This window comes from Penicillium maclennaniae, assembly GCF_028827695.1.
Source record: "Penicillium maclennaniae strain IBT 15551 chromosome Unknown utg000004l:1.0-3007600.0:1.0-3009580.0, whole genome shotgun sequence".
NCBI lineage: Eukaryota > Fungi > Ascomycota > Eurotiomycetes > Eurotiales > Aspergillaceae > Penicillium > Penicillium maclennaniae.
In genome coordinates, this window is record NW_026623216.1 from 1588812 (window position 1) to 1616177 (window position 27366).

Below are 27366 nucleotides of genomic sequence, written 5' to 3' on the forward strand. Positions count from 1 at the left end.
TGTAATGAGCATTAGGGAAATGAAAGCTACTTTAGCTCCTTAAAATACTTTGAAACAGAGTCTGGCGCCGCCTAGTGAGAGTCTCATGAGCAAAGGGAGGCAGCAGACCCCGGGAATCCGCCCCCCCCCCCTTCTTCAAATCAAACGCGATCGATCCCAAGCTTCGACTCCACCCCCTCCCCCTCCACAACAACAGCCTCATTTTTACTGAATGACGGATCGTTCTCCTTCTGCTTCCTCTCCCTGGCCATCTGACTGCTGCGCACCTTGTCGATGGCCGATTGGCTCGGTGCTTTATCAACCTCCTTGTCGCGCCGTGACCTGATCTGTCTGCCGGTGCCATCATGGGCAATGTCGCCAGCCGCCTGGATGATGCAGGGAGCTTGTTCTCCAAAGACCAAAATCGCTGTATGTCAAAGCTGATTCCCTCGAGGAGCCCCCGGGTTGACGAACTCTTTCTTGCAGTCTCGATCGCATCGGTCACAATAAGCAACTCCCGCCGCCGCCTGCTGACCGTGTCCCCGAACGCGTTCCCTGCGGTGCGATATATAGCAAAGCGAGACGCGGGCGACGAATGTCCGATTGAATATATCCAGGTACAGATACTCCAAGCGGGGCTGTGGTGGTACCAGACTAATCTTTTGATCAACAACGTAGGACCCAGACGTCGCCTCGTCAACCTCAGCCCCTACGTTCTTGCTACGACTTTCCAACGAAGACGAACTCATCTTCAACTTCACCTTCATCCTCCGTCAGACAAAAACCGGCAATGTCGCAGGATCAACTGTCAATGGCGTATCGACCTCGCTCCCAGAAGTCGCCGACACAAATCTCACGGGACTCACGTTCGCCCACGCATCCAACTCGAAGGAACTCGATAATTTGATCACGCGAGAGTTCCACGCGAACCCTAACTTGCAAAATAACTCCAATGTCCAGCTCATTGGAGACTTTTTGACCGATGGTAGCCCGTCGGTGTCATTTGAATGGTCCTGGAGGTGGAAGCCTCCCAAGATAATGGAGGACAAAGGTGGCGGCTGGCGAAACAGCTGCAGCTTCTTGGACTATGATCAAAGGACTAACCGCCTGAACACTCTGGCGCACTTCTCTTTTTGGGTACATAACTCCATTCGCCTGTTACCCAGCCCCCAGCTATCCTCTCCGAACCTAGAATTGCCTGTTCCTCAACCGCGCAGCCGCGTTCCTTCCACTCAGTCCACCATTTCCCATCTCAGCGACACCGAAATCGTTTCGAATCAACATGTGCCATCGATTACCCCGCCTGAAAGCGCAGATGGCATATTCCCCCTCCCCCAACCGCACCTCCGCCCCCACCTCCTGTCAAAGTCGACCTACCACATTCACGCCCTGTGGATGACATGGGTGGAGTGGAAGATGGACCACTATTCCGCGCAACGATGAAAGCACTGGAGCAAAAGACTGGAAACATGCGCGCAAAAATAAAAAAGGTCCTCAAGAAAGCTGAAGCTGCCCAGCAAGCGCAGGCGACCTGCAACGATGCCATGGAGGCCTTTTTGGGCTCCTTGAACGATGCTTCTACATCCAACGCCAATGCCATTCAGCCAGCGTTGGATCATTATTTCGAGAAGATTGCTCGACAAATCCAAAACTATGAGCAGCTCAACACAGTCCAGCTGCAGAAGCTCGTGATCGAGCCTCTTATCAAGCTATACAACAACGATATCAAACAAGCTGAATCGAAGAAGAAAGAATTTGATGAGGAAAGTCGCGACTACTATGCGTACGTCAGTCGCTATTTGGGTCAAAGACAGGACTCACTCAAAGAAAAGAAGCGCGCCGAGAGTGATTCGAAGTATCAGGTTAAGCGACGGAACTTTGAGCTGAAGCGCTTCGATTACTCTTCCTTTATGCAGGACCTTCATGGAGGCCGTAAAGAGCAAGAGGTCCTCTCTCATCTGACTAAGTATGCCGATTTCCAGGCCAAGAATTTCCTGGCGGCTGCTAAGAAGGTTGATGAGATGGTTCCCCAGCTTGACGCTCTCATTCATGAGGTGACTCAGGCAGATAAGGAGTTCCAGTTCAAACGCACCGAGCGTGAGGAAAAACGCCGGGCTTTAGAGAAAAACAGTAATCCGTACCTGGAGCCCGATGTCGTGGCCGGTCCGATGCCCTTGACTGCAACATCTACCATCACTGCTAGTGGAGGTGCCTCCACTGATACAGAACTGGGTCGAGCAGATAGCACCGGATCCCAGCTGCGCGGCGTCATCAGCAACAGCTCGTCTATTTCATCTCAAGCCAACGCTGGATCCGTTGGCTCTTCCACCGGTGTTTCTGCCCCCACAACCAGCGCAGGCTCTGCAGGCGCCTCAAGCCAAAATCGCTTCAAAGGCTTTCGAGATCTTGAAGAAAGAGACACTCTTGAATCCCATCAAGCTGCGGGACAGCAACGGAAAGAGGGTCTTCTGTGGGCTCTGTCCCGCCCGGGTTCGCACATGGATCCTAAAGGAATCAACAAGCAGGCATGGCACAAGTAAGTCATTACACCCGTGCTCTAATTTAGTGCAGGCTAACGATCTTCAAACCGCAGATTTTGGATTGTGCTAGATCAAGGAAAACTCTCGGAATATAGCAATTGGAAACAAAAGCTAGATCTTCACATGGAACCTATCGATCTCCGCATGGCATCCGTTCGCGAAGCTCGGAATGCAGAGCGACGATTCTGCTTTGAAGTGATTACGCCTCAATTCAAGCGTATCTACCAAGCAACTTCGGAGGAGGATATGGCCAACTGGATCCGGTCTATCAACAACGCGCTACAGAGTGCCGTAGAAGGACGCGGCCCGCCCCCTCCTCCTCTGCCGTCTAAAGACGAATCTAGTGGTCGTGATATCGGGTCCGTTCTCACAGGAAAAAGCTCATCGGTGTCGGGTCACCACGGATATTCAAACAGCTCCAGCAACAGTGTGGGTGTCAATCGCCGGACTACAGTCGGTGCGCGACCCACTTATGTACACCACGACATTAACAGCTATGAAGAAAACCCGTCACGCCTCCTTCAGCTTGTACGTGATGCCGACGAGGGGAACAAATGGTGTGCCGATTGTGGCTCTTCCTCGAAAGTCGAATGGGTCTCCATCAACCTTGGAGTTATCCTGTGCATCGAGTGCAGCGGCATCCACAGGTCCTTGGGAACCCACATTTCCAAGATTCGGTCACTCACTCTAGACGTACATTCCTTCTCAAATGACATTGTTGAAATTCTCGTGCAAATTGGCAACCGAGTCAGCAATATGATCTGGGAGGCGACGTTGGACCTGGCGGTCAAACCGAGCGCAAGCTCCACGCGGGAGCAACGATTGAAGTTCATCTCTGCTAAGTATGTCGACCGGTCCTACGTTGAACACTTGCCTTCCCCGCGGTCCCGCTTTGCGACCCCTGATGAGACTCTTCTTGCCTCGATCAAGCGGAATGATATCCAGGGCGTGCTCTATGGTATTGCTCTGCGCGCCAACACGAACGTGGCTGATCGCTCCCGCAACACTCATGCCGTGTTCCTGGCCCTCGCTGCTGCTGACCCAGCCTCTCCCGGATCCACCCCTACTACGCCTATTTCCTCTCGCCCAGCTCCCAAGGCGATCCCTTTCCCCATCGCCGAGCTGCTGGTTCAGAACGGCGCGGACATTCCCCCGCAGCCGCCCTCCATTCCCTCTCCTCGGCAGCCCAGCTCTATCTCAGTCAGCGTACTTCGCGAGCATCTGCCTTTACGCCTCCTACACCGGGTCCTCTCAGTGGAAGGGTCAGCGCTGCCGACAGCTTAGGTTCTTTACCTACCATCCGCGCCTCCGGCAAAGACAGTAATTCTTCGCCTTCGTCACAGCAATCGAGCTCTTTGGACAGCAAGGAGAGAGAAAAGGAGAAGCTTTCCAAACGAGGGAGCGCCGGTGCTCGATTCGCAGGAAAGGTGGCGTCCCTTGGAATTGACCGATAACTTTCACCTCGTCGGAACGTCCACCACCCTAATTATATCTGTCTTAATGAGACTTGCATGAACATTACCCTTTGATGATTACTTTGCGTACGGCTTGAGCTTTGACTTCGATTAAAGGCAGTCGGGCTTTCTTTCTTTTTGCTTTGTCTCTTTGTTTCTTCATAGAGGGAGGAACAACCCCCTTGACTGTCCTTTCTCTTGTGCCTTTTGACGACAGCTTTGGCTTCTTTTTTGTATGGCTTTGTGATGCCGAACAGGGAAGCGTCGGCCTTGGGTCTTTTTTCATTCTACCACTTCACTTGCTCTAAAGAATTCTAAACATGGGCGGGACCGCATCTTATATCGCGATACCCACCTCTTTTCTTTCTCCATTGTCTTTGTTCTTGAACGGGTTTTGGGACCACGAAATCTACAGTCTGCCGGCTAGCTCGACTTCAATTCAATGGTTTCGAGTTTCTCCTTCATATTCTTTACTAACCATACAAGATAACAGAGTGTTCTTTGCCATCTTTCTATGCGCTCTGTTCATGCCGTTCACCACTGTCCACCAACGTTCGAGTGTGGAACAGCGCATTACTCTACGCAAGCAAGGCGTTGGCTAGGGATCTAGTATGACCCCTACGAGGGCCTGCTATCTCGTTGCCTGGTAGTGGCAATTTCTTCAATCCAATGCCTCACCCATCACCGGCAGCTGACAGGTAAGTCAATACCCACTTACCAAAGAAGGAGAGGAGCATGGGTCCGTGGCGTTTATCTGCCGTGGCTTGCAGTCTACAAGAATAGCGGCATCTCCGCGGGCGACTGTGGCATAGTCAGGCGACAATCGGTGGTTTTGCGGTGGAACATGGGATATGGGCCGACACTGGGGCGAGGGGGGTCTTTTCCCATTCCTGTCCGTAGCCTTGCTGATCTATGCAGTCACTCTTGCCCGATTGAGCTTCCAGCCAGTCCCTCCGAGGCTTGCTGCGACCACGCCATGGCGAGAGATCGACCAGTGAGCCGTCTGACTCCGCATGATCTCCGATGATCTTCATGGATTCATTACTACTGTCTGCGATACACTGGTAATATGTGGTGGCTGTGCATGTTTCGTCCCTGGGCAAATATGGTATCGTATCGTTCCACGTCGCGTCGTCCCCGATCGGATCGGATCAGATCATGGATATCGATTGGAGACCCTTTCGTCTCGGTATTGGGACTGAGCGGGGGCTGCAGGAGCGTGTGAAGGAATGCGCGTATGAGTCACTCGATGCGTCTTGATTCCGTTGCCCTGAATGCGGAGGTAGGAGCTCCGAATGGATCAGACTCCTCTCAATCCTGCTCAGGCAGGGAGGGGGGGCGGGGAAGGGGAAGGGCGAGTTTCAGGAACGTGCATCAGCGGCGTCGGCATAAGCCACAGGACGCTGAAGAGGCAGTGTCATTTGAGTATCATAAATTTGGAGTCCACCGGATCAACGAAGGTCGACGGAGAATGACGGCGTGTGGTTAGTGGCTTCTGTTGATTTTTCTCTCAGGAACGGATGTGGTAAGCCATGACGTCATTTGATCCACGTTGTGACGCGCCTCAGGTGTTGATGGTGTCGGTGGCGTCGATCTTTCCTCCTGTCAAAAGGATCATCCCAAGTAGCCCTCAAGTATTCGCCGTTACGGGGGCCTTTGAGAAAATACCTTTCAGTCCATTTACCAGGACCGGCTCGTCCGACCTGGGTGCAGGGCCCTCATTGTGGGCCTTATTGACCCCTTGCTTTGAGGTGTCCACGCCCGTGGGTACCTACTGTACAGTGTATAGTACGAAAGTATGGAAATATCATGCCGGCGCTCCCTCGACCGAGCCCGACATGCTCCAGGGGATCAGGGGCCGAAGAATGGTTCACGGCAGTCCATTTCACGTTGGAATTTGTGGTTGAGCGGTCAGAACCGTCTGTGAAGTTGTCTCTTGCTGCACGCGGGTCTGGCACCACTTCCCATACTATACGGATGACACGGTTAGCCAAGATAAAGCAATGCGTATAGCAGTGCTGCAGACCGAGTGAATGGAACATTTCATGGGAAGATGACCTCGGACAGTCCCTAGGTAAGGGTATCTACTACGGGGCCTCGGTAGTAAGTAGCAATAGGCAACGTTCACGGAATCGCCGGGGAGGCCATCAGTAAATAAAGTCTGTAAGCCCAATTGCGCTGGGTAGCGGGGGCCTGGAGGGGAACTGTACAGTATGACACGAGCTTCCCGCGTGTCCCTGCATCCGAGCCCTATGTGACCGAAACGGCTCATGGTGTGGGTTGACACGCCCTTCAGACCCCGACGGGTATTGATTGGAATGGTAGCTCCTTCCTTTTGGAATCATAAGGCGAAATTGGAAAAAAAAAAAATTAAAAAAATTTGGAAAATTGAAATTGGAAAAAATTTAAATCCAAAGATCAAAAACGAGTTAGGGCAAGCGACGTGTACTGTATAGTCTCAAGGGGGGCAGCAATAATTGGTCGGTAAGACCTGCCGGGGCTGGAAGGTCCCAAAGTGGAACCTGGCAACTGCCAACTTTACCTGCCACGGTGTGCAGTGGCTCACAAAAGTCCTAGAATCTGGCATCTGACATCGTCCCCAACTAGACTTGTGTGCCCCGGAGACGGAACACGGGCCACGACTGTCCTGGCGAGGTCAAGATACAGTGACTCTCCTGCAGCGGGTTCCCGTATCCCGTACCCGACAGTCTGGTCTGATCGACCTGGTGCTTTGGGTCTTCCCCGAAAAGCCCTATCTCATCACGTTGATCCCTCGGAAATCCCCGATCCCGGGAGGCGGTCAGATTGGCTGAGCAGCCTCTACCACGATGGAGCTGGCCGCGTCGACGGCCAATGTATTCGCATGGGTCTCCGCAGAGACCTCCACAGGACGTGAATCGAGGTTGGCCCAGACCCACCAGGCCCTCAATGATCCATGATCGAGCCTAGTGGGAGTGTAGTCCTGCGTTCCCGCCGTCCCCTTGCCTTTGTCCATGCAAAGTCAAATCCCTGCTGTCCAAGGTATGGAGACACTGGGTCCTCGGGGCTGCTGTATTCGGGGTCCTGGGTAATATTTCGGGTGAAACTATTGCCCTGGTCTACACCTCAACGCCAACAATGGCCTCTTCCGAGTAACGCCTTCGTATTTTTGGTCACTCTTTCTCCCTCTCTCTCTCTCTCTCTCTCTCTCTCACTCACGTTCTCTATCTTCTCGAGCTCCAACGTGGACCCACATCCCGGACTGTGGCGAACCAGCTATGCATTGGCCATTTCTGACAGGCAATTTTCTCATTCCAATTACCCTCCGCCTCTTACCCTGACACCCTGGTTCCCGGGTGATTGGAGAGTGGAGAGTGGAGCTTCGAGACTGAATATTTCCCACTTCCAATGTTCCAATGTTTCAATGTTTCAATGTTCCACCTCCCCGTTGCGATTATAATACATCTTGCCACAAAGTCAAGCTCGGTCTCCGTGATTGGCCTGGGAGCTTAAAGCCTCAACCGCCTCTCTATGCACTAGAACAAGCTTCCCGAGGCATGTCGCAACGGCTCCACGTTGGGATTTGTCAGGAGGACCCCGATCGTCCGGTGGCGCCCGGCAGGGCAGAGTAGATTCCAGCCCCAAGGCCATCATCCTCCTTCGGGGCTGGTATGTTCAACCGGGGCCCGTCCGCAGAATATTCCTCACGCACAACAAAGCGTGCGACCCACCGAGCCATAGGTTATACAATCGTACTGTACGGTTCATTGTCCCTGGCTCCGATCATCCGCAATCGGTTCCATCCGCACTGGAGAAATTCTCCTGCAGCTTACGTTTTCCTCTTCGTTCTCGCTCTTTAGCCACAGTTTGCCAAGCGTTGTTGTGAAATCGCCACTCTGCAGCTCCCCTCTTAAGTCCGTGGCCAACAGTCGGCAGCCAAAAGAGGCATATCTGGAATTGTTCGAGGCCCCGCCTAGTCCGAGTTGGCGCTCTCTCGGTTTCTTGTTTTCCATTCCCTGTTCTGGCGCAAGGTACGTGCATTTGGCTCTAGTCGAGACCGTATCGGCTAATCTGCCACGGAATCTAGACAGTTTCACTCTCTAGGTGAAGCCGTGCTGGTTCCCCAAAGCTCAGAGTGCCTTCTCGACTTGCCCTGTCTGGGACTCTTTCTAACCCAGGTTTCCAAGCCATAGCTCCCCGTCTGATTTCAGAAAGAGATTTCCTAGGTAAGCCTTGCTCGTTTACGTTCGGCATGACTTTCCATTTCTTCAATCCTTCCCAATTCTGTGCAAAAAGCAAAGCCCTACACACCAAATTCCTCCATTGGCGGCGAGGAATTTCCTTTTTTCTCCGTTGACCATCATTTGTCCTTTTCTCCCCGTGCCTTCTTTCCCTTCACTTCTTGGGAGGCTGGAGACTGGGGGAGGGGGCCCTGGACTTATAAGTAGCTTGGTGTGAAAGGGGGTTTAAAACCCAATTGCCCCAAACTGATTGACACCCGAGCTGTCTCCACTCCCTCCAATCCTCTCTATATTATTCATGATGCCTCTCTGCCCTGTTCACTCGCCTTCCTGACGACTCTCCATTGTTCCACAATGGATGAGCCACTTTGGCTTTTGCCGATGTCATTGCCCTGCCTAAGCGCGTGAAACGCGCACTATCGGCAATTTCACTTCTGTCCTTTTCCCCTCCACCCTCTCCATACCTTTCCCCGTCTTAGGTCTCTGGTTTGCATCGTGGGTGTTGGTGCCATTGACTCGTCTCTCGTTCTTGGGTTTGTTTTTCGTTCTTTGATGAGCAGCTCTCATTAACGGCTGTATAATTTCCAGTATACAGTATTCGTCTAGTACTCCTCTTGTCCAAAGTGTGAGGCGTTGTGTCTGGCAATTCCTGTGGAGGAGGTCGACCCAGAGGATTTTTCCAACACATCAGAAAACTTGGGTAATATCACGAGGTAGGTTCAATTCAAGCCAGGCCCTCGATGCTCGACCCCGGCAAGATCACTCAATCAATCCTGTAGGGCCTGATATCCGTTCCAGTTTTCCCGTTCTCGCCAACTCACATCGGACCCCATGGGCGATGTTCCTCCAGAAACGATCAACTCAACCTGGGCAGGAAGAGAGAGTAACCCCCCGGCGCCAGTGCCCAATGCCTCGTCAACCTCCGGTCAGTCCCTCCATGGATGATTTCGCCAGTCACTGAACGAACGGAATCACTGACTCGACGGTTCGATGCTACAGGCACCGTCCAGCCCGCCCGACCAGTCCATGGGCATGGACAACCGAGCTCGACGGGCTATCCTGGCCCCGGGCTTTATGGGCCCCCATCTTCCTTAGACATGGGCAACATGGCCTACTCGCTGCCAGCTCTGCAGTCACCGTCGCCCTATGATCAGCAGCATCTCGTCCAATATCCATCGCCATCTCATGCTCAGGGCCTCATCTATCCTATGCAGTCCATGGGTCCTTATCCCGGCCAGAATCCTGGTGGCATGCCGTACGGAGTCCGTTTCACTACACCTTATTCACCCTATGCCATGCCTCAACACTCGGGGGCGGGCGGACATGTTGGGGCCCATTACCCGCCCTTTGTCACAAGTCCGCCTATGCAGACCATGGGATCGGGGCAGGCGCCTGTATACTACCACGCACCATATACAGCTCCTTATGGACCTGGGTCACATCCTTTGACCGGTCATCCACGACCGTCGGGTCCTCATTCTCGTCCAACCTCTCGTGCTCGTGCACCACCGAAAAGCGCGGATTCTACACAGAGCGACACCGACAAGCAGGCTGCTGAAGAATACGATGTTTCCAAGACCATCGTTGATGGTTCAAATCCTATGAGGCTGGGACATGGTAAGTGAATTCTTCCTTGAAACTGAAAAAAAAAAATGCAGTGAGCGATTGCTTATCCATTTTGTCCGCCACAGAGTCATCTATCTTAGCCCAATCGACGCCGGCCAGTTCTAGCACCCCCCGCGGACCACCACGGAAGCCCAAACAATCAGGCCACGCACTCTGGGTTGGAAATCTCCCACCAGGGGCGAATGTGCTGGATTTGAAGGATCATTTCTCGCAGGATGCTACTGAGGACATCGAGAGCGTGTTTTTGATTTCAAAAAGTAATTGTGCATTTGTGAATTATCAGTCCGCAGTGGCTTGCGCTGCGGCGCTGGTCAGATTTCACGATTCGAGATTCCAGGGTGTGCGTCTCGTATGTCGACTACGCAAGGGTTTCACAGCGCCGGGGTCTGGGACTGGGGCTGTTACTTCTCGCTCACAGTCACGGGATGAGAGGGCGAATGGGTTGGACGAGAGACCTGGGGTGCAAGAGGCTATCACCCGCCCTCATCATGACGGATCCCGGTCTCTGGATCGGTACTTTGTTGTCAAGAGTTTGACAGTTGATGATCTGGAATTAAGCAAGCAGAGTGGGATTTGGGCGACTCAAACACACAATGAGACTAATCTGAATCAAGCCTTCGAGGTGAGTGGCCATTTGATTCTTTTTTGTTCCTTCTCCTCTGACCGGTGATGCCTTTTATTCTAGACCACCGAGCACGTTTACCTGATTTTTTCCGCGAACAAATCTGGCGAGTACTTTGGATATGCCCGTATGCTGTCACCGATCAACGACGACGAGGAACTCGCGCTAGAGATGCCGCCTAGACCCGAGCCATTGACAGGGGCACCGGATGAATTGGATGTGACTACAACAGAGGCGACGTCGACCGCCCCGAGAGGTCGGATCATCGACGACTCGGCCCGTGGTACGATCTTTTGGGAAGTCGAATCGTCCGAGGAGGATGACGCACGCAGCGAAAAAAAGTGTGGAGGAAGAGGCGGAAGTGGAAGCGCAGTCATTTGGCAAACCGTTCCGGATCCAATGGCTGTCCACCGAACGAGTGCCCTTCCACCGTACCCGCGGCCTACGCAATCCATGGAATGCCAACCGGGAGGTGAAGATCGCCCGTGACGGAACCGAAATCGAGCCGACGGTCGGTCGAAAACTCGTCCAGCTGTTTCACCTGACGTGATTCCTCAAGCCTTTGTGTTTCCCAATGGGGAGGGAAGGGAGGGGAACGGATTCCTCCCGGCCAGATTCCCATGGCTAGACTAAAGAGGATCGGAGAGTCAACGGACTTGAAAAATAATACTAACGGGAAACGAGCAATACATGATGTACGTCCAATTTTCAGCCTTCTTTTTCTATTCTTTTTTTTTCTTTACTGTAGGCGCTAGATTCCCGTTTTTCCCACACAATCAACATTTTCTTCATTCAATTTCCATGCATACCTATCTGACTTTGACCCGCGGGTTTTCACCCTTTTTTTTTTTTGGTCCCTTTTGCGGATCGATAAAATTGTCTATCCGGATGCAGTAGATGAAATATTAATCTTGATACTTGACACGGTCAAGAGTGGAGAGACGAGAGTCGATAGGTGACTGATCAGTGACCGCAGGAGCCTATCGCCAGCCTGAGATCCAGGATGACCCCCACTAATTACCCGATGCGGATCCACGGTCAACCCTCACCCAATCCTCAGGCCTCAATCAGGCCGACTTCATCATCACTCCACTTGCCTCCACTTTCCTCCACCGGATACGACAATCGCGCCACTTTGGCTTACCCCAGATATTCCAGCTTGGCCTAGCTACGCTTTCTCTCATACTCTCTTCCCCCCTCGGTGGCACCATACTATCCCATCCTCTTTTATCCCCCTTGATTGACTTCTCTCTTCTTCCACACCTTCACTATACCATCATCATCACCATTACTATCACGGTCCTCCTTTCGACTGTCACCCGGGTTTCTATTCCCTCCCTGGTGTTACTTTTCCTTTCATTCGAAATTCACATGAGAAGGGCGGCCAGTCCGTCCGACATCTCTGGCACTTTTCCCTCCATTCTCTGCTAGTCACCACCCATCATGGCAAACGGCCGTCCCTCCGATCCCATCTCCGTGCCCGAGTCGGGTGCCCGTCCCCGACGCAGTTCCATCGCCGATCTCTTCTCCAAGAGAGATTCGTCTGCCAACCAAGCCGCCGCCAACCAAGCCAACCAGCAGCGGCGCCTATCTATAACTACTCTTGGTTTGTCTGGCTCACCCACCCAGGCTTCCACCTTTGGAACCCGAGGAATCCGCCGCGGGAGTTTCTCCAGTTCGTGGGGAAGTGCCCCGAATGAAGATGCCGTGGCCGAAGATCTTGAAGGCTCTCCTCCCGGTGCAACGCCCAATTCGCCATTTGCCCGACGGGTCTCCTTCGGAGCTCAGGCGTTGCGTGAGGCTCGCACTGGTAGTAGTGGAAACGGTAGATATCCCCCCGCTTCCTCTCCTGGAGCGCGTCCCATCCCGACCCCGACCACCTCCAGTTCCAAATCCCGATCTCCCGCAAGTATTTCCACGTCTATCCAAGATGAGAGATCTAACTCGCGGCGACTAGGCGAAGGCTTCAACTGGTCTGAGGCCCTCCGTTCTCGAGCCGAGCGCGCCCCTTCCGTTGGGGCCCCCGTCTCCCCTCAGAATTCCACTGTTCGCCCGAACGGCCACCAGCGTGCCGCATCGATCGCGTCCATGGAGCAGCCCCTGCGGGAAATTCCTAGGCAGCCTAAGCAGAACAAGCCCGATTTCTTCCAGGAGAAGATCTTGCGAGGTGATTTCATGGACTAAGCGGGCCCTGCGGTCTACTTTTTAAGCGGAAGACATGCCCAGCATGCCACTGTGTGTTTTTGCCTTCTTATGCTCATCTGGAGTGTTTTAACGCGACCGACATTTTAACTTCACGAGGAGGATCAAAATTGATACTGGGTATCCTGGTCCTGCAACTCATCTGGTGTTCGTACTTTTCTCCTAAATGGAGTTCCTCCGGCATTAACGTGTTTTACACTGCGCCTCTTCCCTTTCTTCTTTTTTTCTTTTTTTATCATCTTTGTGTTCTCATTCTGGAATGTTTAAGAGAGGATCATTTGACGCACGATAACAAATTGACATGAAATTTTGAATCGACTGATGATATGTGTATTCCGTCCGTATATACCCCTGGTAGGCTGCTTGTAGTACCCTGCTGCCTCATCTTCCCCTCCCTTTTCCCCGTTCATCTTGCATTCCCCTCCGTCTCAAGTTCTTCTCGGTTTGTCCTTCCCCACCCCCAACTTTCCCCCTCTTCTCACACCATCACATGTGAATTGTGACAACCCCATCAGGCTGTGGACGGACCTGCTGCGGCTGGAACCTCTTCCAGATTCTCTGTATGCATGTGTCCCGGACCTTCTGCTTGCTTGTTACTCCCTGATGTCTCTTCGTCCCGGTTGACACCCTCCGCCACCTGGCGATCCATGAGCTGCGCCGTCGTGAGCCGATGCTCCGGCGTCGGTGCCTCCCACTTGCTGCTCTTCCACGGCTTGACTCGCATCACGTACATCATGTCCATCTCCTCCAGGGTTCGGTCTTTGCCCTCAATGACAAACAAGTACACCACTACCACGGCCACAGCAAGGCATCCCGCAAAGACATATCCGTACGCAAAGTCAATGTCATGCGTGATGAAAGGTGTGAAGAATCCCAGCAGGAAATTCCACAGCCAGTTCGAGGCCGTCGCCATCGCCATTGCCCTGGCTCGGTAGCGCGATGGGTAAAGCTCGGCCACAATGGCCCATACCATCGGACCCCAGGTCATCGCGAATCCGGTGATGAATAGACAGGCAAAGACGACCATGGCTGTCCCGGCTCCGGGGGTGTTGGCCGGGGTCTGGATGTCCAGAGAGAAATGGCCCACCGAGGCAAAGATCATGAAGCAGACGAACATCCAGATCCCGCCTGCAATCAGAGACTTGCGTCGACCGTAGTGCTCGATCACATATAGGCCTCCGAACGTCGTGCCGAAGTTGACGCCCCCCAGGATCATCTGGGTGACAAACACGTTGCTGATTCCGGCCCCGTTGAAGACAGTGGTACCCTGTTGGACACGGTTAGTTCGATAGTATGCACTGTGGACGGGGGCACGATGATACGAACATAGTAGAAGAAGTAGTTGGCACCGGTGAGCTGCTGGAACATCTGGAGAACCATGCCCAACAGAATGCGATAGGGCATGCGAGGCGCCTGGAACATCTCAACCCAACCATGCCATCCACCCCTGGCTCCCTTCTCTGCGTCAAGTTGGTCCTGGATCTCAAGAACCTCGTGGACAATTACTTGATGGTTCTCGGGGATTCCGTAGAGCCTGGACATGGTTCTCTTAGCCTGGTCTATGCGTCCATGTCGATAGTCATATCGCGGACTTTCGGGGAACAGGAGGATGCCGAAACCGAGCAACAAACCCCAGAGGAAGGTGATGCCCAGTGGAATTCTCCACGAAGCCGTGTTATCCATACTTTCAGTGCCGAAGTTGATGCAGTATGCAACAAATATGCCGAGCGTCACGAACAATTGGTATGAGCTGAATGATATCCCCTGTGAGCAAATTTCCCCCCTTTGTCTCGCATAGATTTCCTGTCGACTGGACTTACCAAACCATGGCGCCGCGAATGTGTCGCGGCGCAATCTCACCCTGATACATGGGCACTAGCAGCGAACAGGCTCCCACGCCAAATCCAGTCACAAAGCGGCCCATCATCATCTGATACCATTTCCCCGACGGGGACGTGATCTGAATGATCAGACCAACGTGCAAAATAATACACCAGGCGAAGATCGACCACTTGCGGCCAATGCAATCGGCCAATGGACCAGCCAATAGAGCACCGATCAAGGTTCCAATGGACAGCTAGACGCAATTAGCACCGGATCGGTTCAATTGAATTGAATGTCAGTCACTTACCAATGACACGATCAAACCCGAACGCACGTTACTGAACGTGTATTGACCATTCTCAAGCTGGCCATATCGCCGCTTATAGTTGTTCATTTCCAAGAACCCGGAGATTTGACCAGTATCATAGCCAAAGATAATACCACCAATCGAGACAAATGCACCTAGCACCAGCGAGCGCCATGTCACCCAGGGCACAGGCCTTTCGTCGAAAGAACTGCTGCGTCTCTTCTCTTGGTCAGATCCTCCCGACATCTCCATCGATGGAGGCGACCCAGCCTGGTCTTCACCTTTCGGCTGACGAGTGAATGGAGACCTCATGGCAGTGGAAATCGGAGAATATTATGGAAAAATGCCAATTGCATGCGCCTGAGACGAACTTGGATGACATGCAAGAAAGTTTTGGAGGGGAGGGGAATACTAAGACGAGATTCTTAGGCAATGGGGCATTCTTAAAGCTCTATGCGGGGCGAATGACATTGATCATATGCTTGCCACTGACGGCCTTTTCTTGGTTGAAAGGATCCAGGCCTAGGCCACACATGTGCCACCATGCAGACGATGGCTAGACGCTATTTGGTGTTGTATATGGCTTGGGGTGATATATCTCAGGGCTACATTCTATCCACGCTTCGAGAGGTTGGAGAGAACTCCAATATGGATGGTCTCCCAGCTATAGATCAAATGTGGTCTACTTTTCGTTAAGTTAGGGTTCTTTGAACGCCAATTTCGTCATCCCGCAGAGAAAACTGTGGTATATTGGTAGATGTGGCGGAGACGAAGTCGTGACGTCAAGAACCGCAACTGTCAATAAACGGATACCCCAGCGGCGGCGGAAGTACACCAGGTTCTTAGTATCGGGCATTATGATTGAGCTTGCCATACTGATGCATCTTGGGAGAAAGATTAGGTATTAGCTCACAACAGACCGCAGCTCGCAGCTCGCATCGAAATATTGCCGAGATCTACGCATCCGTAATTATATAACGCACAAAATTTTGATTGATTATGAAAGACTCAAACAATAGGAGACCATATAACATAAACGAGAAGATGATTCAGAATGAGATAGTAGAGCCATCAGTAGGGAATACCGTTGGTCATCAGCTGGAACTGGTCGTATCCCTTGGTGGAAACGCTCATATACGACTTGCGGGTGAGGTCTCGCATGAAATCGGCGGCCTCTCGCTCGGTCTTGTCCAGGACAAATCGGTCGCGGAAGTTCTTAAGTGTCTCGGGCTTGAAGCACGGGAGACCGCTATCAAGCATCAATGATACGATATGGGACAGCTTGGCGCAATACGGACGCGAAGCCAGGAATGACTTGACGACCAAGGACTCGAACCAGCGATAGGGCTGGGTGTTAGTGGGGCTGTGCGAATTGGTTCCCGGGAGGCTGTGGTGAGCCGGGTTGTGAGTGCCGCTCATCACGGCCACCATCTCAGAGGTGAGCTTGAATGGTGCACGTTCGAAGCGGACGCCGCCGGGTGCGATATCGAAGCAGAATCCAAAATCAATATGGATGATATGTCCAGCGTCATCAATCATGATATTTCCATTGTGCCGATCCTTGAACTGCAAGAGGTAGGAAATAACGGAATAGGCCGCCATACTCTTGACAAAGTTGGTACGTGCTTCCTGGAATCGAATCGAATCCTCGCCTCCGTACTTGGAGACAAAGTAATCATATAATCCATTCACTGCTTCACGGCCAAGCATATCACGGGAAATAGAATTGGGCAGCACATCAATAACACCACAGCCCGGTGCAGTAGAAGTGACCCGATATGGAAAGACCCAGACATCTAATCCCACGCTGGAGAAGATGCTTCGGAAAGCCGCAATCATCTGCAAGGCAAGCATGTCCTGCCTGCAGTCATCGCCGACTTTGAAGATCGCTGACTGCCAGACTTCATACTTTTCCAGACCGGCCTCAGATGTGGGACAGACAAGATGGCGCTGCTCAGGCCCGTGAGCCCCAGAGTTGTTGCACTCGGCCTTTGCATCTGCATCAACACGTGGTCTGGTTTTCTGAATCCGGAAAGTCGCCATGTATGGGGCCTTTGCGTGGCTTTGCAGGGGCTTTCCGGACTTGCGATCAATTCCAACGACCACGCCGTCGGGGTTACTGGGAAGGTACACCCCAACTTCGACTTTGATCTTGCGAAGCTCTTCCTCGATCTTCTCCTTCTTCTCAGGTTTGCTCCTTTTGATGTAGGGACGCAGTTTGCCAGAGATGCCGGTGACCTCATTGAAGAACGAGAACTCTCGTTCATAGAAGTTGCACTCCTCGTGAGAGAAACTTGCAATCAACTTGTCGACGAAGCGATCGATCGTCGGCTTAAGAGGGTCGGGCTGAATGAGGTATGACGTTAGTAGTTGAGAGAGTATCGCGTCATGGGGCCTAACTTACCACCTGGGATTCCTCATCCTTGTAAGAATTTGCTTTCATATTCCAAATCACTTGATGAGCAAACAACTGAGACTGCTTCGCTGTTTCAAGAATGTAACGTTCCACGTAGCCCAGAGCATCGTATCGCAGAGCCTGAACCAACTGCGGCACAAAGTAAAAGCGAACATCAATGGGGTGACTTTCCAAAGCGCGCATGGCATACTGCAAAATGAAAGGATGATTTCCATAAGCGGGCAAGAAGAATGTAAGAGCTTCAGTTGGGTTCACGGGTGCCCAGAACAAGAGGTACTTTAACTGATAATTGACATCAGCTGGCAGAGACGCTTCAAACATGATTTCTAGTGCGCTTGCTTCCGTAACGACCTTTTCGGGGAAGTTGAGGATTAGCCACCGAAGATCACTTTGCATCTTGGTCGACGGAAATCGAGAGGCAAGCTGAATTGCCAGGCCGGGACTCTCCGTCCAAGCAAGCCTGAGGAAGGACACAACACCCTCCGTCGAACTCTTGTTTCCCAGTGAGGGCAGGTGGTGTTTTCGCTCCGGTTCCAATGGATACAACCAAACCCTGAGGCGCAATCTTTCGTTCTCAACGAGAATTTGAACCAGTTCTTGCTTGGTTTGTAAAGATTTGCGTGATCCCTGATTCTGAGACGCGATATGAGCGGTGCTTCGTAATAGAGAAAGCACGTCACCGAGAATCTTATCTTCTGCTTTAATTTGAAGGCGGTTGCCTCCAAATGACCATCTAAGGGAGCATGTGTTAGTGTTGATTTCAGGTTAAATTTTTGATTAGACATACCTTGAAGGATGCTTGAACCAGCTGAGGGCGGCCGAAAGAATTTGATCTTTGAGTTTCCAAGACACAGAGATATTCTGCGGGCTCAGATGTTTGAGAACCCTCAAGCCGAAGAGAACGATACGGAAATGAACTTCTCGAGCCAGAGGATGAGCTTGGGTCTGACAAAGCGCCACAACTGTGCTACTAATCAAACGGCAGAATAATTGCTGGTCCTGCAGGTTGCCCAGGCGAATGGCGTTGAAATGACTCTCAAAGAACTGGAGGACGCGAGAGTGCGGCGAAAGCGTATCTTGAGCCTGTTGCTGCTTCTTGAGCATCAATGCCTTATCTGTCGGAAGTAATTCGATCTTGGTGTGTAGCGGATCAAGGTATCCGAATGTGGGATCGAACAGACCCTGACGGCGCTGGATGCTTCTCTCCCATGCCTCGATCACTTCAGCCAAAATACGCGGCTCGACGCTTGGGTTTTCATGAATAACACCAAGCCATAGAGAGACTCCCAGCTTGATGGTCTCCTTAGTGAAGATCTGGAAAGGTAAGGCAACCAGGTAATGAACAACAGAAAGCCGTGGCTTGCTGCTGCTGCATATCAGACTCGCGGCCCGCCGCAGAATGTCTCTCACCTCAACAAGAGGAATTCGTCCTCCTTGCATACTTCGTTCGTACAGACGGGCCAGAGAATATTCCAAGTCCACGGCAGACTCAGGTGGAATGTCCGCCAAAGGCTTTCGGCCAATGGTACCACAAATGTCCTCACCTGATCCGTCAAGCAGAGTAGCCTCGGGACGGCGGTACATCTGTCGAGTTGTGTATAGAGCCATGAAGTCTGAAGCAACATTGATGTCACTGGCATTATAGCCGTCAATAGATCCTAGCCGTGGATCACTCTGCGGAATGAGCGAGCCCATCTCTAAAGCGAAGGAACGACCCAATTCAATATGACCATAGGCGCCATCATCGTCGAACTCAGAGAGATATGTCTGAAGAAGGCCTTTGATGTCCAGCGGGGCAACGTTCAGCACTGCTGTGACCCATGCCCTGGCTCGCTCAAGAAATCGATTCAGGGTCATCTTTCTCAGTGCATAGTTATCCGGGAGATCCACTTTGACGATGCCCATTGGAGACACCAGGGATGGTTTCCACTCAAACTCATCAAGTTCTCCTTGAAGGCAGGATGACCACATCACAGTTAAAATTTCCAGCAGAGCGAAGAGAGAATGCTTCTCACACAAGGCAGAGGGGCATTCCCTGATGATCTTGTCTGCACAAAGTATCGCTATAGTTTGCACCCTTTCGATGCGATGGCAGCAAGCCACCAGGAATACGGCCAACTGTTTCGATAAGTACGGGGCTGAGAAGTCGTCATGTTCTCCAGCGAGAGTGTTCGAAAGATAGCAGGTGACTGTCTTTTCAGCGACGGCGGTCATGCAGGCGACCATTTCTGGTGTGGTAAGCGCAGGGTCACGGAAATACCCAAGAATCTTGGTGCAATCCCCAGCCGAAGCACGGAGATGTTCGACCAGCAGCACGGCGTTAAGGAAGACTGCCCGCGGGTAATCGAGCTTCTTGATGTCCGATTCTCTGCCAGAAAGCTCTGAAATGAGAATGCGCTTTTGCTCCAACATTCGCTGCGGTCCAGAACCCCTGCGGAGAACCGTGTTTAGCTCCACGTCGCTCTCCAAAGACTCCATGCGTTCTTCAGACACGAGAGGTGGGGAGTGGCTTGCAAGCAAACAGAGCTCCGTTAGGTGCTTTTGGGCAATGCTTGAATTGAGCGAAATTCCATGGATTGCGATATTGAACCAAGCATCACGGAAGAGAGACATGATAGCGTCGTCATAGTGTAGCATTGAGTGGGAGCCTTTGATCGTCTTCTTGGAAGACACAAGCAGCGCCAACGGCTTCAAAAGAGGGGTGATGTCTCGGGGCGCGAAGACCACCTCCTTGTGGCGTTCACCGTCAAGATCGGGTACATCACCTTTGTTGACGAGACTCTCGAGCAGATGTTTTAGATAGACTCGGTGTAGCGGAGAGTCTTCCTGCAGCGTCACAGAAAGATAAGCCATGGCGCACTGAACCGCGTCAGAGATCGTATCCAAGCCCTTGTGGTATCCGTCGAGGTAGATGCGAGCGTAGAATTTCAACAGGAGCTGAAACTCAGCTTGCCCACCACTCAAAGCAAGAACCGCCGTTTCTTGAATGATGTAGGCGTCTACTGCAACATTGATCTTCCCAACTTTCTGGAGAAGCATGGACTGAGCCAGGGCACTGATTTTGTCGTCGTTACAACCGGTCGCGACAATTACAATAGCGTGAACGACGTTCCTGTATGTCAGACTCTCCTCCTCTCCAATGGCAGGGAAGGAAGCTTGACTTCCATCTCCGCTCCTGGGATAAGCTGGTAGATTGTTTTCGGGGGCAGCTGGGTCCCCGATGGCTTGGTTTTGAGAGGACTGGTCAGCATTGGGACTCGGGCTCAGAGCGTTCCCGAGGGAGTACAAAGTTGTGATAATCGAATCCTCGGAGAGAATGCTCAGGATTTGAACGAGGCAACGAGCAGCCACAGCGACAATGGAACCAGATGCTGCACCCCCCTGAGTCAGGAATTTCAAGAGGCTTCGCCGTCCGAGAGATGCACCATTCGCAGACATCCTTGCGAGAATTGCTGTACATTTCAAAGTTGTCAAGGCCAAGGCTGTGCATGACATTTGTTGGGGGTTGGTCAAGGTATCCTCCAGCCAAGAAAGAAGAACTTCATTGTTGGTTGCGTCCTCGCCAAGAACGACGCAGTTTAAGAAACCAATCAAAGCGTTGCCTTTCACAGAAAAAGCGAGCTGCTGTTGAGAAGGCGAGCCCACCTGTAAATAGTCAGAGCCATCTTCAAGCTGGTGTATTTCTTCGCTAATCAGATCGGTGATTCGCTCGATGAGAGCAATATCTGCGTCCTCGTAGCTCTTGGCAATCCCAACCCCTGCCATATATTCGTCCAAAAGCTGATCGTCGGACAAATTTTGCGATCCTATCAGAGAGGCCGCAGAGGATTTGGCAAAGCGCATGAAGCCCTCCTGCACCAGCATTGCCCCTAGTGGGCGGCCGTTGTATGCATAGCGCCTGGCGTATTTTCTCCAATCCTGAAAGAAATTCTCAGCACCGGCAGCGTTACGAATGGTGGATGATGCTGTCTCCACCGCAATCATGAATGGCTCAGACAGCATGGAACGCAGATGCTCAATGATCTGCAGCTTCTCACTAGCAGACCAAATCACCGTGTACTTGGCTGATGCTTCCAGAAAGCCGGCCAGAGACACAGCAATTGATAGGATTGCTACGGATTCATGCGCGACTCCTCGGCCCCCAGCTTCGGACTTGGAATACTGAAACGGCGTCACAGCCTTGATTGCCTCGGTGCAATTTTTCAGAAAACCATTAAGCGCACCAAGAGCGGTCTTACGCAGGGGCGGATACTGGGTACCCAAAGCCAGGAGAGCAGCGGTCAGATTATGCGTGAGAGCCTCCCAAGGCGACGGTTTGACGGTTTGCAGGAAGGGCGATGGCCGAAATAATTGACTGGGGGACTCGGGCAGGTATCGAGCCAGCTGTGGAGCCAACCTTGAGGCATGTTCGAGGTTGTCCACAGACGAGGCCGCTTTACACAGGGCTAAAAGAACATCGAGTTCGCGGACACCCTTTGCGAGCTTCCATTAGCATGACGTAGGATGACAAAACACATGCACTAGCAACGCACCATTGGGACTCGAGAGGTCGGGGCCTGGTCTTTGAACATTCCATTTAAAGCTACATCAGATTGGCGTGAGCGAGACTGCTGGGCGAGACGAGCTAATTCGGAGCCATCGTCATGAGCGGGCGACTTGACAGCCAACGCCGCAAGTTTCTCGAACGCAGAGCGTCTTATCCCACCTGAGAGACTGCGAAGGATGTTAGCGCCTGGTAGATCAGAGCAATCGACCAACATACCCATCCATTCTGTGTGATACTGGAGGAGTGCACACTTGGAAGATGGGGAAGGGGGAAAGTGGAAAGATGCACGTGTCGGTGCGCGAACCTAGGTCCTGCCGAACCAAAGCATCGCGTCCTCTGGAATGATAGTGATAAACAAGAGCGTCTTCTGATTATGTCATGTTCTTCTGTAGCTGTAGACTCTTCCTATGTAGACAGCATTCCACGTAGAATGGAAGATGAACTCTCCTGTGTTTGTTCCTGTGGAGGCGGTTGGCGGCGTGGTCGCGAAACCGCACGAGTAGCTTTCTCTTGGGCCTCACAAGTTTCCCTTCACCTGACCTTACCCGCTCAACCTCAACTCTTACAAAGCTTGATTTGATCCCAGGCGGTGAATTGATTGTCTAGATCGGAATTGCAATTCAGACGCTGAGGTTTTATTTGTGTCCAAGGGCTGTCAATGCCGCAGGAAGCCCCAGCAATCATCGCTGATTGGCCTGTGGATATCGCCAGGCAATTCGACGATTTGTGTGATACGAACGAGAGCCATGGCGTCTCGTGAGAAGAGCTCTTTAAAGCGAGGCAGGGTCGGTGCTAACTCAACTTGCGTGTGAAGTGACATGTCGGCTTACTGTTCATCATCTTCCAGGCCAGTATCGACGCCGACTCCTCGGATCTCAAGAAACCGCGACGCTCCCAGAGAATCTCCAGCCAGCAAGAAACCTTGGAAACGCCAGTCGACCGAGACTATCTACCAACCCCGTTGACTGATGCTCGTTCGACCGCCACAGACATCCCCAACGAGGTCACGGCCACTCCTCCGGACAGCCCGAGTCATCATCGCCAACAGTCTCCGACTCATGTCAACTTCTCACAGGGCCTTTCCTCTCCGCCAGGTGACACCCAAGCACTCTCCCAGTTTGTCTATCCTCCCAGGGCATTTGCAGACGAAGTGGAAGATGAAAGTGGGGAAGGCGTCTGGGGATATTTAATCCCCTTGGACGACAAAGTGAGCGCGGCATTTGTCTTGAAGAAGCGCGATGGCTGTTCTGGCCGTGACGAACTCTCGAAAGATAAAGCCAACAAGAGAAATCTGGCTCGCAAACAAGGGACAATCGAACACCCGGAGGCTACCTGTTCGGTCGTCACCCAGAATGTGGTCAGTAAACTTCCCATCAAATCCCTTCAAATACAGGCACTAACCCTATGGCAGATTTGATGATTGATATCCCTACAATCTCTAATCGACATTTTCTTCTGTTTTCAGAGAAGAAAAAGGGCGATATAGTGGCTGTGTTGGAGGATCTTTCCAGCAATGGAACATTCGTAAATGATGCGATTGTGGGTCGCAACAAGCACCGAGAGCTCGAGGATGGAGACGAAGTGTCCATCTTGAATGAAGCGCGTTTTGTCTTTCGCTATCCTCGGACACGAGACACCAATGGTTTCAGTCAACAATACCGGATTCTCCAGCAGCTAGGGAAAGGTCATTTTGCTACTGTTTACCTCTGTGTTGAGCGAGCCACTGGGAAGCAATTTGCTGTCAAAGTCTTTGAAAAACGATCAGGCGATTCGCAGAAAACACAGACCGACACCTTGCAGCAGGAGATTGCCCTTTTGATGGGAGTCAATCACCCCAATCTCCTCTGTCTGAGGGATATTTTCGATGAGAACGATGGAGCTTATTTAGTTCTTGAACTAGCCCCCGAAGGTGAGCTGTTCAATTTGATTGTAAGCAAGCAAAAGCTCAGTGAAGCCGAAACCCGTCATGTGTTCCGACAACTTTTCGAGGGATTGAAGTATTTGGTAAGAACTTTCCAAGTCATCAAACAATGGATCAACTTCGAGGCTGACGCCCCTTCTCAGCACGACCGAGGGATTGTGCATCGCGATATCAAACCCGAGAACATTCTCGTTGCAGACAAAAAACTGACGGTCAAATTGGGAGACTTCGGACTTGCTAAGATTATTGGAGAAGATTCTTTTACGACGACCTTGTGAGTTAAACCTCTTCTTGTTTTTCAAATATGTGCCAGTCGCTCACATCTCCAAACAGATGCGGAACGCCAAGTTGTAAGTAAATGAGAGTCATGGTAGCCCCGGATTCGAGACTAATATAGACAGACGTGGCTCCTGAGATCTTACAAGAGACTCGGCGGCGACGATATACCAAGGCTGTAGATGTATGGTCCTTGGGGGTTGTTCTCTACATCTGCCTCTGTGGTTTCCCACCCTTCTCCGACGAACTATGCACCCCTCATAATCCCTATACGCTGGCTCAGCAGATCAAAATGGGTCGTTTTGATTATCCATCGCCTTACTGGGACTCCGTGGGCGATCCAGTCCTGAGCCTGATTGACCGGATGCTCACGGTCGATGTGGAAAAGAGGATCAGCGTGGAGGAATGTCTTGAACACCCATGGATGACCGAGAAATACCCTAGCGTCAATGACAGCACTGATGGGCTGACTGGTGCCCTGGGTAACTTGGACTTTGCCCGGCGCAAGGTTGGACGCGAGCGGACCATGCTCAGCAGCGTCAACGACGTTCATTTCAGTGAGCATGCCGAGGGCAGTGAGGCCCCGGTCAAGGTCTTCCACAAGAACGAAGCGGGCAAGCGGGTTCACAATCGACCGGCCAAAACGTCTCACCGTGAGCGATCGCCCGGCAACAAGGACCCAAAGGAGTTCATGAACCTTGGTGCGGGCGGCAATGCTGCGTTGTACGATGAACCTACGAGTCGATACAAATAGGGTGAACTGTGGTAATATCTACATTGCTTTTGGGGGCTCTTTGGAATTCTGGGACGCAGGATTAAGGAAAAGCCAATAAGGGAAGGAGACTCATGTATAGTGTTCGGGTTCGTGTTATCGTGCCAGTATTCACATCGTGCGATCGCCAGGCACCGGCGGAAGTCGCCTCCACTGGGGTGGCGTGACGAGACTTTTTTAACATGCCATTGCATTACTTGACATGGACAATTGTAATTACCTGTAGCAGTCTCAGGGAAATGCCCACGAGAATATGGCCATCAAAGAATAGTATCTACTCCACTCGGAAAAAAGAAAGAGAGAAGGCAAAAGAAGGAAAAGAAGGAAAAGAAAAAAAAGGGTGGCATGGTCAAGGAAACAGGGGGCGGGACCTTCGATCTTGCCTTGCGATTCTGGCGCGAATGACAGTGGAGATTATTATTCTACAACCCGCCCTTTCCTTTCATCCTCATCCTTTCTTGTCTCCTTGAAGGGCGCCTTTCTTTTCGTCATGGGTCTCTTTTCTAGTTTCATTGACTTGTTCTGCGAGCGCTGCTCGACCGAGTCCATCTGGACTCTCGCACTGGTCGGCGCGTTGTCCTTCATCTCCCTGTCTGTCGTCGTCAACGTTCTACGCCAATTACTGTTCAAGAGCCCCCACGAACCTCCTATAGTCTTCCACTGGTTCCCTTTCGTTGGCAGCACTATAAGCTATGGCATTGACCCCTACAAATTCTTCTTCAACGCTCGGGCAAAGGTGTGCGGCTCCATCCCCCTCTATCCCCCTGGAAAATCTCTCGGGACCATCTCTGACAACAACGCTCGCAGTATGGCGACATTTTTACCTTCGTTCTTCTTGGCAAGAAGACTACGGTCTATCTTGGCACCAAGGGTAATGATTTTATCCTTAATGGCAAGCTTCGCGACGTTTGCGCCGAGGAAGTCTACTCGCCACTCACCACCCCGGTGTTTGGTCGCAACGTCGTTTACGATTGCCCCAACTCGAAGCTCATGGAGCAGAAAAAGGTGAATCCACCGATTCGGGCTAGGAGCAACACTCTTGGAATATTCCGCTGATTAATTGGATATAGTTCGTCAAATTTGGCCTCACCTCTGAAGCGCTACGATCGTACGTTACCTTGATCACGAACGAGGTAGATGACTTCGTCAGAACAGCTCCTGCATTCAAGGAGCCCAAAGGAACTTTTGATGTCACCAAGAATATTTCTGAAATCACTATCTACACTGCTTCGCGCTCGCTCCAGGGCAAGGAAGTTCGGGATCGATTTGACTCCACCTTTGCGGAAATGTACCACGATCTCGACAAGGGCTTTGCTCCCATTAATTTCATGTTGCCCTGGGCACCGCTTCCCCACAACCGCAAGCGCGATGCGGCGCAACAGAAGCTGACTGAGACCTATATGGACATTATCCGCCAGCGTCGCGAGTCTGGTGGCAAGAAGGATTCCGAGGACATGGTCTGGAACCTGATGTCGTGCGTCTACAAGAATGGCACCCCGATTCCCGATGAAGAAATTGCGCATATGATGATTGCTTTGCTGATGGCGGGCCAACACTCCTCGTCTTCTACCGCCGCCTGGATCATTCTGCGCTTGGCTACCTGCCCCGAGATCGTGGAGGAGCTCTACGAAGAGCAGATCCGAGTACTTGGCTCTGATCTCCCTGCTCTTACCTATGAGAGTCTCCAGAAATTGGATTTGCACGCCAAAGTTATTAAGGAGACCCTTCGCATCCACGCCCCGATCCACTCTATCATCCGCGCCGTCAAGAACCCCATGCCTGTGGAAGGTACTCCCTACGTTATTCCCACCACCCACAATGTTCTCTCTTCCCCAGGTGTGACTGCCCGTTCCGAGGAGTTCTTCCCGAACCCTCTGAAGTGGAATCCCCACCGCTGGGACGAGGATACAACGGCCAAGGAGGACGCCAAGGATGAAGACGGCGAGCAGATCGATTACGGCTACGGTCTGGTCAGCAAGGGCACCAACAGTCCTTATCTTCCCTTCGGTGCCGGTCGTCATCGTTGTATCGGTGAGCAATTTGCCTACGTGCAACTGGGTACTATCCTAGCCGCTCTAGTGAGGCAATTCAAGTTCTCCAACCCTCCTGGTGCCAACAACATTCCTGAGACAGATTACTCGGTAAGTCACTCTTCATACAGTGCCTCCAATGGTCATTCAGGTACTAACAAAGGTCGCAGTCTCTGTTCTCCAAGCCTATGGGCAAGTCTTTCGTGTGCTACGAGAAGCGAGGAGCCAAGTCATAGACTGCAATGAATCGGTAACTCCACACAAGACTCAAGAAGACTCTATTACATTGCGCAAGTGGCCTTGATTTTACTTAATGACCTTCCTCGCTCCTAGTCTCGACGCTTAGAACGATTGTACGCGTTTGTACATTAAATATTTTTTCTTTACTCCTCTCGAATCCTGTGATCGAGTTCATTCCCGCCATTTGTGTTGATACATTTACCCTATCTATCTCTAATTAAATGCGATTCAAGACGATCAATCCGAGTTTGAACATGCTTGAGTTCAATGTAAACGTTCGATGGAAGCTCTTTCGTGTGAGAATAGTATATATAGTGCATTGTGGATCAAAACAGAACACAAGTCCAGTCCTAAGGGGCTCAAGTGATATGCAAGAAACTTTACTCCTCAA

The 27366-nt window shown here is 51.8% G+C and overlaps 8 protein-coding genes across 8 annotated transcripts; 6 read left to right on the forward strand and 2 right to left on the reverse strand.

Moving 5' to 3' along the window:
- Positions 1-344: 344 nt before the first annotated feature.
- Positions 345-3803, forward strand: N7477_004777 (putative ARF GTPase activator (Csx2); the record flags this gene model as incomplete). The annotated part of the gene is made up of 5 exons (XM_056966440.1): positions 345-408; positions 466-596; positions 658-1116; positions 1290-2515; positions 2573-3803. 5 exons carry the CDS (start codon positions 345-347, stop codon positions 3801-3803), a joined length of 3111 nt encoding a protein of 1036 aa, XP_056823221.1.
- A 5221-nt stretch (positions 3804-9024) lies between these two features.
- On the forward strand, positions 9025-10991 carry N7477_004778 (putative YT521-B-like splicing factor; the record flags this gene model as incomplete). Its single annotated transcript, XM_056966441.1, has 5 exons — positions 9025-9118; positions 9193-9810; positions 9885-10441; positions 10505-10724; positions 10774-10991. The coding sequence occupies 5 exons, from the start codon at positions 9025-9027 to the stop codon at positions 10989-10991; spliced, it is 1707 nt and encodes a 568-aa protein (XP_056823222.1).
- An 893-nt stretch (positions 10992-11884) lies between these two features.
- N7477_004779 (uncharacterized protein) lies at positions 11885-12625 on the forward strand (the record flags this gene model as incomplete). The annotated part of the gene is made up of 1 exon (XM_056966442.1): positions 11885-12625. The coding sequence occupies one exon, from the start codon at positions 11885-11887 to the stop codon at positions 12623-12625; it is 741 nt and encodes a 246-aa protein (XP_056823223.1).
- A 529-nt stretch (positions 12626-13154) lies between these two features.
- On the reverse strand, positions 13155-15086 carry N7477_004780 (sugar porter family MFS transporter; the record flags this gene model as incomplete). Its single annotated transcript, XM_056966443.1, has 4 exons — positions 13155-13910; positions 13970-14393; positions 14464-14720; positions 14775-15086. The coding sequence occupies 4 exons, from the start codon at positions 15084-15086 to the stop codon at positions 13155-13157; spliced, it is 1749 nt and encodes a 582-aa protein (XP_056823224.1).
- A 759-nt stretch (positions 15087-15845) lies between these two features.
- On the reverse strand, positions 15846-21960 carry stt4 (1-phosphatidylinositol 4-kinase STT4; the record flags this gene model as incomplete). The annotated part of the gene is made up of 5 exons (XM_056966444.1): positions 15846-17120; positions 17179-17923; positions 17978-21672; positions 21723-21903; positions 21953-21960. 5 exons carry the CDS (start codon positions 21958-21960, stop codon positions 15846-15848), a joined length of 5904 nt encoding a protein of 1967 aa, XP_056823225.1.
- Positions 21961-22482: 522 nt separating this feature from the next.
- N7477_004782 (serine/threonine-protein kinase chk2 (cds1)) lies at positions 22483-23935 on the forward strand (the record flags this gene model as incomplete). Its single annotated transcript, XM_056966445.1, has 3 exons — positions 22483-22521; positions 22584-23093; positions 23204-23935. 3 exons carry the CDS (start codon positions 22483-22485, stop codon positions 23933-23935), a joined length of 1281 nt encoding a protein of 426 aa, XP_056823226.1.
- Positions 23936-24225: 290 nt separating this feature from the next.
- N7477_004783 (DNA damage response protein kinase DUN1) lies at positions 24226-24687 on the forward strand (the record flags this gene model as incomplete). Its single annotated transcript, XM_056966446.1, has 1 exon — positions 24226-24687. One exon carries the CDS (start codon positions 24226-24228, stop codon positions 24685-24687), a length of 462 nt encoding a protein of 153 aa, XP_056823227.1.
- Positions 24688-25195: 508 nt separating this feature from the next.
- Positions 25196-26971, forward strand: N7477_004784 (cytochrome P450; the record flags this gene model as incomplete). Its single annotated transcript, XM_056966447.1, has 4 exons — positions 25196-25441; positions 25513-25652; positions 25856-26846; positions 26906-26971. The coding sequence occupies 4 exons, from the start codon at positions 25196-25198 to the stop codon at positions 26969-26971; spliced, it is 1443 nt and encodes a 480-aa protein (XP_056823228.1).
- Between the last annotated feature and the right edge of the window lie 395 nt (positions 26972-27366).